Source organism: Taudactylus pleione, unplaced genomic scaffold (assembly GCF_031769625.1).
Source record: "Taudactylus pleione unplaced genomic scaffold, aTauple2 ptg000457l, whole genome shotgun sequence".
Lineage (NCBI taxonomy): Eukaryota > Metazoa > Chordata > Amphibia > Anura > Myobatrachidae > Taudactylus > Taudactylus pleione.
In genome coordinates this window covers 3,174,475-3,188,890 of record NW_028284859.1, presented here as the reverse complement: position 1 = coordinate 3,188,890, position 14,416 = coordinate 3,174,475, and the positions used below count along the sequence as shown (strand labels likewise).

The following is a 14,416-nucleotide window of genomic DNA, read 5'->3' as shown; positions in this document are numbered from 1 at the left end:
TCAACCAGAGAAAGATTGAATGGGTTCCGTTCAACAAAATGGGTAAGCATTTTTTTTTTATTTTTTTTTTGCAGAGTCGGGGACCCATTAACTTTTACTAATATATGCAATGGTTGTCTTGTGGAGGTTTCATACAGCTTATAATTTTCCCTGATACCTATGCTCCCTTGAGTACCATTTTTGTTTTTACACTTGCAACACAAGCAGCTTACACATCTCACTGATCTGTTCAGGCTGCTTGCTCGGGAGAGTTTAGCAGAGAGAAGACACTGCAATCTCGGGTGAGTCATCTCCTGCAAAACCTGCTACTTGGGGGAGAAATTTCCTGCAAAACCTGCTACTCGGGAGAGAAATCTCTGTCTGCTTCACCATTGGCCATCACACTCTCAGCCAAACTCACTTTGTAAATTTGCGAGCCTCAGGAGCTTCAAATCACCCGAGTTTAGGTGAAGCTAATCGAGTGGAAAAAAAAAGCAAACTCTCCCAGACTCGATTATTTTTTTATTTTATTTTTTCTAATAGAACTTTTTGTTTATTGACATAAATTCAGAAATTACAATATTTTAAAATACTTGTTGTAACAAACATTGTAATTACATTAAGTTTGGAATAAGGATACAGTAGACTTTATTGTACTCATTTGTGTCATAAATAAACCACTCCAATCTACTCCTGGAGTAATAGTGTCTTATATGACAATTATAATTAGACATCAGCATACAGTATTTTGAAACACATGACCATAAATCTTTGGAAAAAAACATGGCTGTACACATTTAGATCAATTAGTTTGGTTTTTCTTTGTATTAGAAGGGTGCTTGTCCTTCTATAACCATTAAACTGTACCAAGTCATCCACTGAAAACTACGTTTCAGAGCCGATTTTAATTCAGGTGTTAATGTATGTACAAAAGGAAGCCATATTGAGAAAAATTTCCCTGATAACCTTTCTTTGTCTAGAGTTGTGGAAGACCAATCCATGTTAAATAAGTGAAGTATTCTTGGCATCATGAAACTAAAGGAGGATGCATTAGGTTCCACCCAACAAGATAAGATTGTTTTTTTTGGCTGTAGCCGCTATTTTTGTCAGTAGAAGTTTCTCTGATTTGTTTAATATATACATAGAAGAAGATTCATATTTACTCCAAAAGGCCCACTCCAGAGTCCTCAAAAATCTATGTGTAGAGTATTTTTAATATATAAGTAGATTTGTTCCCAAAACTGTTTAACATACTGGCACGACCATAAGCAGTGGTATATATCAGCATTAGGAGATTTGCATTTAAAGCCGTTAGCGTTTGTGGATTTCCCTGTTAAGTATTGTAATCTAGGAGTATAATATGCCCTGTTTAGAATTTTATAATTCATTTCTGCATATGAAATGGAGATCAAATCTTTGTTTAGTCTTTTTTGGTGGTTTGGGTTATGAAGGATAATTCCAAGTCAGGGAAGTCCTTTTTCCACTTGGCCAATCCACCCGTTATTTTACATAAATCTATTATGGATCTTGTATATGAATATATATTGGAGGAGAAGGGATCACCCAGCTGAAGACTTAGCATTTCATCCAACCTAGATTGTTTGTCTGCCTCTGTAAATACTCTCATTGTTCTTTGTAAGTAGCTAAATGCTTGTAAATAGGGAAAAATAGGAATAAGTAGGTTAGGAAATTGTTGCTGAAGCAGGCTATGTGAATACGGTTGCTGAGTGTTAGTATCTATCATATGAAAATTGTACCTTAAACCATGAAGGGACCAGGCCTTTGTGTAAGGGGATGTCCAACCTCCAGGAAAAAGGGGGTTATCTTACAATGGGAGAGAGTATGGGACCAAGATAGTTTTAATATTGACCGGGTTTGTCTCCAGGCTGCACATGTGGTGGATAATAGTGTTTTCTTTTGTCTGCTGGGATATTAGACGGATGCATATGTAATAGAGCTGCCAGATGTGATCCAGGGCTAAACGCTTGTTCAATACCATAATTGCTAAAATTACTATGGCCACCAATCCAATCCATGGCAAACCGGTAATTGGCCGCAAAGAAATAAGTTTTAATACATGGTAAGTTTACCCCTCCTAAGTCAGTAGTTTTGTTGAAGTTTAAAAAGAGAGATTCTGGGTCTCTTTCCTGCCCAGATAAATCTTCGTATCTCCTTATTTAAGAGTCGAAGATCTTTTCTTTTAATTAATAAGAGTAACATCTGAATTATATATAGGATGCGAGGAAAACTCACCATTTTCACAACGTGGCAGCGTCCAATATAAGACAATGGTAAGACCACGTCTTAAAATCTCTCACCATTTGATCTAGAATTCTTCCATGGTTAGCAGCATATAGTTGGGAGGGATGTGCAGGTATAATGATGCCTAAGTAGCTTATCTGTGAAGGAGCCCATTTAAAAGGAAAAGTGTTTCCCCAGTTATTACGTGCTTGCGGGTAAAAAGCTAAAGCCTCCGTTTTGGTGGTAGTAACCCGAAATCCTGCTATGGACTCAAATATATTAAGTGTATTTTGTTGTAGAGGGATTATCCTGTCTGGGGTTCTGAAAATACAATAATAAGTCAACGAAGGCTGAGACTTTGCGCTCTTGGTTAGCTATAGTTATACCCTTCCATCCCCTCTGCTGTACAAAATTTCTTATTAGTGGGTCAATTGCTAAGTCAAATAGGGGGGATAGCGGGCAGCCTTGATGTGTTCCTCTATGTAAGGTGAAATGTTTGGTATTCAGATCATTTATTAAGATTGCAGATGGGGAATTATATAGTGTCTTAAAACCATGAATAAAGTTTGGGCCAAAGTGTTGTAAGTGAAAAATTCTTAACAAATGAGACCAGTAAACCTTGTCAAATGCCTTGTCATTCTGATCTGTATTCGGGAGTTCATAGAGTTGTTGGTAATATCGGAGGAACTCTTCCGCCACCTTGTTGGGGTCTGTAAGCAGCTCTGAGGTATTGGATAGTAGTTTCGTAATATGTTTGGGAGTTGTATGATGTTTAAGCATGGAAGCTAATAGTTTGCCAGATCTATTACCCCATTTAAAATATCTTTGTTTTTGAAATGTGACATCCATTAAGGCTTGCTCTGCACTAATATTATCATAAAGCAACTTGGCTTCTTTATATTTGTTTTTGTTGTCTTCTGTGGGGTGTTGTGTGAAACAGGAATATGTTCCTGATAGTAACTGGCTAAGTTCTTTTAATTTATTAAGTAATTTCCTACAGTGGTGAGTGACATAGCCAATAATATGGCCTCTTATTACAGGTTTCAAGGCATTTCAGAATAGATTGTCAGGAATATGTTCAGAGTTGTATGTGGCATAATTTATAAAATTATGTTCCAGCAATTTTTTAAAGTCTTCTGAATTGGCCATATAAGTGGGAAACCTCCAATTGTATGACCTAGAAACTGGTGTGTTTAGTTTAAGAACAAACCAAATAGGGGCATGATCTGAAATCATGATATTGTAAATGCCAGAATCTATCACTCTATGGAGTAAAACTAGGGGATAGTAGCCAAATCTATTCTGGAGAATGTGTCATGAGGATGTGAGTAGAAGGTGTATTCTCTATCGTCTGGGTGTTGGTGTCGCCAAGGGTCTGCTAACTGCATTGTTTCTTTCATATATAACAAAGAAGAGGGTACACTTCCCTCTGATCTCACCAAATTTCCTGATCTATCTAGTGATGAGAGCACCGTATTAAAATCCCCTCCCAGGATTAAGGGGCCTTCCCTCCATCCCTGTAAATTGGGAAATATTTCTGAAAAAAAGGGAGTTCGTGAATTGTTTGGACCATAAATATTAGCAATTGTAATTTTTTTCAGTCTATGTAGTGTCATAAAAATATATCTATGAATGTCAATGATTTCATACTGTATTGATTTACTAAATAGAATAATTACACCTCTAGTTTTTGTAGAATATGAGGCTGCAGTGAAATTTTTAATCCAATTAGCCCGTATTACATTGTGTTTTTCCAATGTGACTCTTGAAGGAGAGCCACATCTGGTCTAAACCTTTTCAGTTGTTGTACTATTTTTTTCTTTTTTATCGGGGTGTTTAGGCCCTTTACATTCCAAAACACAAATTGAACTGAATGTTTTATCCTTACTGAGTCTAGAGTTGCGTCTATTGGTTGTGACCTCTATTCAATCCCTATTTTGACCCAAAACCATATGTAATTGAGTGTTTTTTCTAGCCATGGCATGTCCCAGCCCTCACGCCGTGACCAAAAGTGTGACAGCGAACAACTCAGTTTAAGCTGAATGATCATATATCTTAAGTAATTTAACAAGCATTTACTACATCTATTTATGACAGTATGTGTTATTTTAAGAACCCAAATTAGGAACCAGTGTGGTCCCACTTACAAGTAGAACGTAATTGATAAGAAAAATGTACATGGAACATGTACCCATTTCCATAAATTCCAACCTCTATAAAACATAGTACATTGTTTATATTTTTTTTTCTTCAGGTTACTTGTCTATCAATTTCAAACTTAAGTGCATTGTAAAGTTAAACATTTAGACTGCATTAAAGGATATTTGCATCCCAATAGTTGCTCAGCGATTATTTCGAGTCATTCTGTCGCCACTCGTAGCCACAGGAGAAGACTCCGACATAGCTGAGCTGAGGAAGTTAGATGCGGTCTTTGGAGAGTCAAAAAAGAGGGTCTTACCATTGTGTGGGATGCGCAATTTAGCCGGATATAATAATGCGAATTTGAAGCCGTTTTCGAACAGTTCTTTGTAAACAGGGGAGAACTCACATCTGCGCATAGCCACACTGTAAGAAAAATCTTGGATAATTAGCAATTTAGCACCTTGGTATGTCAGATCGATGTGCTTTCGGTAGGCTTCTAAGAGATTAACCTTTTCTGCATAGTTTAGAACTCTTAATATGACCGGTCTTGGTCTACGTTGGTCAGTGCGGTTTTCTGGGCCCACCCTATGCACTCGTTCAATAAGAATGGGATTTAGTATCGATGCCCAGCGTTGTAGGAATCAAATCCATCAGTTCTCTTGGTTTCACGGACTCAGGCAAGCCAATTATGCGGATATTATTGCGCCTGTTTCTGTTTTCCAGGTCTTCCAACTTGTCCTGAAATGCAGCCATGATTGACTCCTGTTTTTGAATTAAGGCCTTTGACTCTGTGAGCTCATCTTCTAAAGTTGAGATTCTCTGCTCCGCTTCATCTAGGCGTTGAGTGTTGTAATAACTGGCCTAGTGCTGATTCTACGGATTGTTTTAGCTCGGAGATTCCGGCTAGCTTTTGATCTAGCAAAGGAGATATGATTTCCGATATTTCCTGAGCCCTTTGAAGAGCTTGCGCACTATTTTGAGAGTATTCTTCAGACATGTCGGGTGTATTTACCCTTTCTGGGGATCCCGACAGCCGAGGGGGTTCAGCAGTAATATTTTTCTTTGGTTTTGGGAATAGCGCCCCCTTTAGGGCCGCGCTGTTTAGCCATGTATTTTTCCATACAAATAAACACGTTGAAGGATGCAGTGTATGCTGTTATATTCGCCCATATTATTGTGTTTTTGTTGTTAACTTGCACGAGGATAAGCAGCGATTTTCTATCTTCCAGCGGTATGTCTACGGGTGAATGGTTCCGCAGCAATCTCCTGTCTATGAAGGAGCTCAATTAAAAGCGGCCTTTACTGAGGTCCGCTCGCTGGAAGTAGTTATAACTTGTTATTTAACAAGCATTCAGAACAGTCTCGGACTCATTTGTGTAGCTGTTGCAGCATTGAAATTGACCACAGGAGGGGGCTCAAAGCCAAGTATACAGTAGTGTAAAGAATTGGTTTCAGCAATAGGAAATTTGTAATATCTTTGTAAATGATATGAAAAATTAAATTTTTTATTGTTATTGAGGGGGGCTAATCCACAGCTGCTGGTATAATGTAGCAGGGCATATACTGTGGGATCTCTTTTGTGGGGAGAAGTTATGTCCTGTTGAATATCTCCCCCAGCACAGTGTTCACCCTCCAGCCCGAGGTAAGCGGATGAGAAGGGGCAGATCTCCTCTGATATGTGGTCAGTCAAGCAGGGAGAGGTGAGGAGGAAGCCACTGATCGGGGCTGTAGGGACCGTGAGTGAGCCAGCCGTGCGAGAGGGCTAGCGCTAGAACAGCGCGCCTGACCACGCGTCGCCGGCCGCTTCAGCAGGACCCAGGCTCTAGCGGCAGGTACTTGGGGTCTTTAGAGGCTGAGGGGTCAGCAGGGGGGGAGTACCTTTGGTGTTCTCCGTGCCGCGGATATGCCCTCGATGTTGCAGTAACGGTGTCGGGGTATCACCCGCAATCGAGGCCGCGGCTTTTGGCGCGCTGTAGGCCTCAAAATTCCGGCGCCATGCAGAGGTCCCCAGAATCCAATTTTACCCACACGATTGGTCTGGTAGGTGTAGAGGGTTGTAAACTGCAGGGCAGGACCTGTTATCCTCTTTCAAGCGGTAAAAGGTTTTTCTTTCCAGCTTTTGTACTGGAGCTCTCACAAAACACCTCTGTTCTGCACTGCTGTCAGGCCACACCCCTCCCAGACTCTATTCTTAGTAAATTTACCCCTTGGTCTCATTGCAGGTTAACTGGAGTAATTATATTGCTGTGAATGGGGCGACAGCTCATCCTCATTACGACTCTAGTGGAACAGTATATAATATGGGAAATTCCTATGGGATAAAAGGTAAGAAGGGTGTAACAGTAAACACCAGTAAAATTGAGAATCAGCAGAGACAAAGATTTTGAGAGATTAACTGATTAATACATTGGAAAACATATGATTCACCACCACTTACACTACACATTTTATTCTATCTGCTCTATATTTTCTTTTCTAATCCTGTATCATTCTTATCTGTATGGTACAACCTATATCATTTTTTATTTCAAAATTGCTGTGTGCACTTGTGCTGCTGTTTTTCATCATGCACCTTTTTGTGTACTTTTGCATGTACTTTTTGCTTAAAATTACACAAATATGCACCCACATAGTGCTCAAAAAATGACCAAGAATTAATGATGCACATGCACAGTAGTCAGGGGCTGGCTGGCAACTTTTAGCCTGGGGGGCAAATGCATGCAGGCGGCCCTGGCATAGTTGCGCATAGCCAGGGTGCCCGAAGAAGGTGTGTGCTACGGAGCCCCCCCCCCCCTCAAGTGTTCCAGGGAGGAGGCGGGTCCATATGGGATTAATGTAAAGTAAAAATAAAGATTAGGGGCAGCCCCCTGTCGTGCCCATATGCAGTGCCCCTCTGTGCCCCAGGAGAGGACCCCCTTATGCAGGCCTCTAGTCGTACCCCCAGTAGTGATCCCCTCCCTATGCAGTGCCCCCAGTATTGCCCTTTATATAGAGCCCCCAGCAGTGGTCCCTCGATGTAGTGCCCCCAGTGGTAGTCCTCTCCCCCCTATGTAGTGCCCCTAATAGTCCCCTCCCCCCTATACTGTGTCCCTAGTAGTAGTAGTAGTAGTAGTCCCCCTCGTAGTAGTCCCCCTTGTAGGGCCAGCCCCCCGCAGTAGACACGCGTAATAAAAAAAAAAAAATGAAGAAAAAAAAACCACTTACCTGAATCCCCGCTCCTGCCGCCGCCATCTGCTCCTCCGTCTGTCTGGCCGGGCCGCTCTGCATCATGGGAGAGACTTCATATGACGTCATGACGCCTCTCCCATTGCCCACTGCAGGAGCCGGAAGATGGAGCGGCTCCTGCAGTGGGCGCAGCAGCAGCTAGTGAGTCTCAGACTCTCATTGGCTGCTGATCAAAACAAACACATCTGCCGGAGCCGGCGGCTGTGTTAGTCAGTGTAGCGTTGACTGAACTCCATCCGGTCAGCACTACACACGCGGTGCAGCCACAGACTGCCCGTATGGCGCTGCGGCCGGGGGGGCATATGGCACCCTGCCCCCCGGCCCAGCCCGCCACTGACTAGTCCTGGCAGCACCCGGACACATCGCAGAGACAGGCTCCTTTCAGAGCCCCTGTCTCTGCAGGTGCCGGATATATATTCCCGTGCCATGATCGCATCTTGCATGGGCAGTAGAACCCTGCACCACAGTTTAGGTAATCCCAGTGTTTAAGCCTTTAATTCTGGGATGAAAATGCTAGTTAAAGAACATACCGATCCCAGGACTTATGGTGCATACACACGATCAGATTTTTTCTTCAGATATGGACGATAACTATTTAAAAATCGTTCAGTCGTTCGTATCTGAAGAAAAATCGTTCATATCTGACATGCCTGAACGATGGACGATCAACGATGCGCGTTCCCGTTTGTCAGATAACGATATCTGACATCTGATGGGTTTGCAGTCAGACTTGGACGATTCCATTCATTTTAATGCAGTCAAAAATCGTTCAATCGTTCAAATCGTTCAAAACTTTGGTCAAATCGTCCAAATCGTCCAAATCGTTTAATCGTTCAGTCGTTCATCTGACAAGTCTGACAAATCTGACCGTGTGTACGCTCCATTAGCCTCAATTTCTTTCTCACATTCAAAAGAAATCCTACAGGACTGTGCACAGCATTCTCTTCCTCACTCTCTACGCTCTTCTATATTTTTAAATATTTTGCTCAAGAATAATTTGTAACTACATATTCTGTGTTTTTCTCACCCTGTTTTCATGCATGTCTTCAAGGTATCCTAATTAATACCTCTAGATCTAATGTGTCAGTCAATTAAAACACTGGTGCTCCAACTAAGTCTTGAAAACATGCACTGTTGGGGTTCCATGAGGACCAAGGATTAAGAATTAAGATTTTTGTCCCCAGAAACCTTATTGGAATGCTGAGATCCTGTAGCGAAAATATATGTATTGACTGAGTCTTATCGATGAAACACTGTTAATAAGTATAGGACACATTGTGTGCAACAATAGAAAATTCCTCTTGTCCACTAGATTGGAGGTGTAAGAAAGCAGCAATACACAGTAGTTTCAAATAAGTCAATTTTTATTTGTCATGCCTAAAAGAACCCCCACACCTGCGTCTGCTGTAATTCCCCGATTTATCTACACCCCCACCCCCCCAAACACCTAGCTCTGGGAAATCCAGTTTTAGTGATCCAGGTTATTTAGTGAAGTCATAGGCTGTGTATTTAAAGCTTAATTATTACAATAGATATTATGTAATTTTTGCACAAGGATACAAATGACCACATTCTTATTTAGTGTTTATATTTGTAGGCTCATTTTACAACATTATTAAGGTGCCTGCCCAGGAATCAGAGGATGAAGACACACTGCAAGGTGCACAAGTAATCTGCTCCATACCAGCAAAGGACACATGGAACCCATCTTATTACCATAGCTTTGGTAAATTAATTCTAATGCAATATTGTGCATTAAGGCTTAATGACAGTTGCTGTACTGTGGGCAAAACAAGTCATTGCATTATTTTCAGCTAATAACATTTGTAATCCAACTTTTCACAGCCAGCCTGCAACCATGGTGATAATTATTAGATCTCTAACGTGTAATTTCTATGTAGACCTTATCTTAAAAGATACAGATACATTATAGATAAATGATAATTGTATCAGGTTGTATAATTTTACATATTTACAAGTAACACTGGCGGTCATCATGCAGCAGTATTCTATGGCAGAGGTTCCCAAACTCCACCATTACAGTCCATGTTTTAAGGCTATCCATGCTTGAGCACAGGTGACTTAATTAGTACCTCAGTGAATTTGATTTAACCATTTGGACTCCATCTTGGAAAACCTGGACTGTAATAGCGGAGTTTGGAAACCTCTGTTTGATGGTAACATTGTAGGAGACCTCATAACGATCACTATCATTAATAGTCAAAAGAACATATGAATATTATTGATGGATGCAGGGGGGTGGGGGCCATAAGGGTAATGGCCTTCCCCTCCTTGTAACACTTCTCCCATATAGCAGCCAAATATTGTGGACACGGGAAAAGTATTACGGGTAGTGTGTGGAGTGGGGGGATGGGGGAGGGTGCAAGTGATTCCCCCATGGTTGTCCTGTGTTAACACAACACCCAGAGTCAACACTGCTAGCGACTATGACAGGTTCCACCTATCATAGGACTGCAGGGTGGCAAAGTGTAGCAGCTATATAGAACACCCAGAAGTAAGTGTTCCAGTTACTGGTGTAGGAACATTGTTGTGGCAGGGATTACTGCTCAAACTGGTGCACAGTTGGTACTCAGCCAGTGACAGTCTGGTGGCCACATAACAGTAGATATGGTCCGTATCAGCAAGTTACTGCTGGTAAAAAGAACCCCAAGACCAAATCGTAAAAACGCAGATAACAGAAGAGAAAAGGCAGGATGTCAAAGTAAGCCCATCCTGCACCAGTAAATATGGAATTTGCAAAAGTAGTAGTGATATTTATACATGACCCCTTTTTATTAAGTGGCACGTTAGAGCATACTGTGGTTGTTTTTTTTTTTTTACCATTCTAGATGATGCATATGGAATTATACACTTATTTTGTTTCTCACTTCCCAAAACATGAGTTGGCGCAGTTTAACAGAGAAGGGGGCCAACATTATGCAAATCACCAGGAACATGACACCAGTGTATACTTTCTCAGTGATTTCTGCATTGCACATGCACAGGTCTTCAGGAAAATGGGGTGGATACCATTTTTCCAGTGATTTCTGCAGCACCAACTGAGACTTGTGTATTGTGAATGGAAGCAGGGCAGGCTGTGCAGTGTGAGCTCTCCTGGACCAGGGGCCAGTGTGCACCGCTCCCTACATCCATTATAAATACACCCATGCTTACAATTGTGTGAACCCAGACAATTTGACTCGAGTGTATTTGTGCTCCATCACATACTGTAAGTGAAGTTATTTAAACACTATTTTTGTTGAATACTGTGAATTTTATATATATTTTTTTAATTCTTTTCTTAGGAATGACCGAAAACTTCATTGTCTTTATAGAACAGCCAATTAAAATGAATCTTCTAAAAATTCTTACTGGCAAAATAACAAAGACATCAATATTTGACAGCTTCAGCTGGGATCCTGCATTGGACACCATATTCCATGTGGCCAATAGACACACAGGAAAGGTATGGCTGCTATCATAGTGCAGGTCTGGCAATTGTACATTTCTAGGAGTTAGTCCAGGTCTCCATGTTCCTGGGAATTGCTGTCTTTCAGTCTGTACTGTACATTTGATTAGACTGACACACTTTACAGTATGGGCTAATTTCATGTTCGTAAAAATGAATCTCCTGCTTTTCATACTTAAATGTGGGTGTCACTTGTTTGCTTTGGGTGCCCTGATGAAATCTGGTCTCTACACGGCAGGTCCTGATGTGTAGAGAAGTTCACAGCACAGTGTTCTGTTTATAAGTGGTAAAATATGCAGCGCTATATAGCATGGGGGTCCAAATGCAAATACATTATAGGCAATAACCTACTACAGAATACAAAGATATCCCGGTCTAAATGATGACGCAATCGAAGTCTCATTGAGAACAATTAATACATGAGTTGGTGGAATCGGGGCACTTCTGCACCCACCTCCCCTTGCCCCCAGAACATGTGACATACTGACTGCCTCAAAGTTCCTGTGTCATCTATTATTTTTTTTGGCTTAGACTTTGGGAACTCTTTATATTGCCTGGGGCATTTTAAGAGTGTACCTATTCATTCTTTCTGATACAGTATATTCAGAAAGATGGCACATGTGCAAGCCCAATTATTTAACTATATAGAACATTTTGTTACAAATGTAGACAGTCGATGACTGACTGGTGTAGCAATATACTACTTTTTATGTATTGACAGTGTTTGAACAACTGGATGATGTATTTATTAAATAAAGAGCATCCTAGTGTCACCCATACAATACATAAAACATACTTATTGCAATACAATAGTTAGTAGTGCACCCTATTTACATCATATGCCACAAATTAAGTCTTATGCATGGTCATAAAAAAACATACTGCAAATTTAATAGATGATCTGTGGTCTAGTGGATACAATTTATTAGAAGGCTGGCTTGAGCTTGTTGTACTTGTTGCACTTTCAGCCAGTGTGAGTCCTAATTTAAATGACCTAAATAAAGGAGGTTGGTGGCCTCCTAAGTGTTTTTTTTGGCCCAACAGACTCTGAGCCCCTCAGAAACTCAGGCCCTGGACTGGTGGCTCCTTTGCACCCCATCGGCAGGCCTACAGCCATGATTGTTGAAGTATGCATGCTACTACTGGCTGAAAAAACACAAGATATAGCCCAGGTGCTGTAGAGTTAATATGTACTAAACAGATTCAATGTGGTTGTGTGAGGTAGTCAATCCCACTGAATAAGAAAATACATAGAAGATAAAGCAACCACAGATTCTGTTAGCATAAATAAGGATCACTCAAACCAGTAGCAACAATGTGTATAATAAAAATCAATTGTATATTTATTAGGACAAAGCAACCAATGCTTTACAGATCAATTGAAGCAAAAAAAACACATATAAAGAATGAAATAAATGAAATACATATAAATAATTTAATTCATGAAATATATAATTAAAAAAAAAAAAAAAAAAAAGTGTAAATGAAAAGTCCCAGACTAGTAAATAGACATTTGATAAAACCCTCTATGAAACTCCTCCATAGACAGATGTAAATGTTTCAAATGGTGTTACTTAGTTCATCATCCGATGATGAAGTTAAAGTGTAATAAATATGGTATTGATATTACCTTCCGTGCAGGCTGATCAGACCCAGATCTTTGTGCTTGACCACAGTGTGGATGGTGGTTGCTGAGACCAAGGATGGCTGGCCTCCTGATCTCAACCCAGCTGACGATGGAGATGCAGAGGGGAGTGGGTGGCCGCTCCAATGCTCCGGGTCCGGCACGGGGGTGGGAAACGGCGAGCTCTGAGGACGGATGGGTTGTCTGACCAGCGTGCATGGGCTCGACCTGACTGGCGGGGAGACTTTGGAAAAAAGAATTACGCCTCTCTGAAGCTCCGTGTCAGATGGGAATTAGACAGAGGGCTCCAAGTTCCAGATGGATTTGAGGAAGGAGGCACTGTATGCTGGTATAGGCACTGGCTGTTTTCCAGGCATGATGTATGAATGTGCAGAGGGAACTGGTGATGAAAATCCAGGGACCAAAAGCCGGGTGAGTGTAGCGGTATCAGGCACCAATGCATTTCAGCGTCCTTCTGACACCTTTTTCAAGGTGAATGAAACATTGCAAGTCTGAGCAGTTTAAATACCTGCAGCAATTAATCATCATTAAATACATGTGAATATAATTAATTACTGGTTTGAGTGAAAAAACAATTTGATCCCAATAGAGGGACACAGGCAACAATCAGCACATGAACTTTATAAGTATACATACATAGATTTATTTATAAAACCAGAAACCTAAGGATGATGATTATAAAAGAGAACAGACAGAAAAAAAAAAAAAAAAAATATATATATATATATATGAAAAAAAAAACGTGTGTGTAAAAAGAAATATATAATTAATAGCTAAAATACATGTATCTTGGTATGTCAAATGGAGAATTTAGACAATTGACAGCAGATTTAACAAAAAAAAAATATATATATATTTATAATATAATGAAGTCTATGTGTCAAATGCCAGAAACAGGGTTGATATATGTATGAAAAATAGAGAAAAGCATCACGAGATATAATCTTTTACTACTGGCTGAAATAATGAAACACTAATGACTGTAAACTGTACCTGTTCTTTGTTCTCGGTGCTAAGAAATTAATGACAATCCTAAATAGTTGTCTAGCTGAGCACCAAGAGTGAATGAAAATCAGATGGCAGAGATTGAATCTTGATTAAACAGACGATAGGTCAGGGGTATTTGGCATGCGGCTCTCCAGATGCTCTGGAACTACAGAGCACCCTAATCTCAGCATGCCCTGATAGTTATGTTATTGGGACATGCTAAAACTGGCAGGACAGGCTGAATGTGTAGTCCCACAGCAGCTGGGGGGCCGCATGTTGAATACCCCAGGATAGAGTTCTCCATCAATTAACAAGGACGCAGCTGGGCCAAACAGGCCTTAACCTTGTGGGGTTTAGAGTTGTGAATCTCTGATCATGTGCTGAGCCAAGGTGTTATCATTCACTGTGACATGGTAATGGTAGGGTCGAAATGCACTCTACTGTATGGGCAGATGAGGTGTGGTGTGGGGGTATATGACGTACCTAATATGTGGTTGGGGTGCTGCACTTTCCTCCTGACAGGAGTACCGGGTCCTGCGTGGTAGCTTGGTGGGGAAGGGGGGGTGGAAGATGCGCTTGCCCTATGGGTGCGGTAGTTATGTGAGTGTATAGGAATATGTGCCTGGTTGCTGGCGTGTTGGGTGTAATGTGGTGGGGGGGAATGGATGAGGTGAGGTGTGAGAAAAAGAAGAAGCAGACAAAAATGAGGAGGCCAAATAGTTTAATGG

The 14,416-nt window shown here is 40.9% G+C and overlaps 1 protein-coding gene across 2 annotated transcripts in view; it reads left to right on the top strand.

Annotated features, from left to right (window-relative positions):
• Nucleotides 1-14,416, top strand: part of LOC148504759 (carotenoid-cleaving dioxygenase, mitochondrial-like) — a 54,605-nt gene that overhangs the window by 22,738 nt on the left and 17,451 nt on the right. For both annotated transcript variants that reach the window (XM_088448543.1, XM_088448544.1), the window contains exons 4-6: nucleotides 6,585-6,687; nucleotides 9,185-9,313; nucleotides 10,893-11,053. In XM_088448543.1, the coding sequence (XP_088304669.1) occupies nucleotides 6,585-6,687; nucleotides 9,185-9,313; nucleotides 10,893-11,053 (393 nt within the window). The remainder of the gene's footprint in view (nucleotides 1-6,584; nucleotides 6,688-9,184; nucleotides 9,314-10,892; nucleotides 11,054-14,416) is intronic.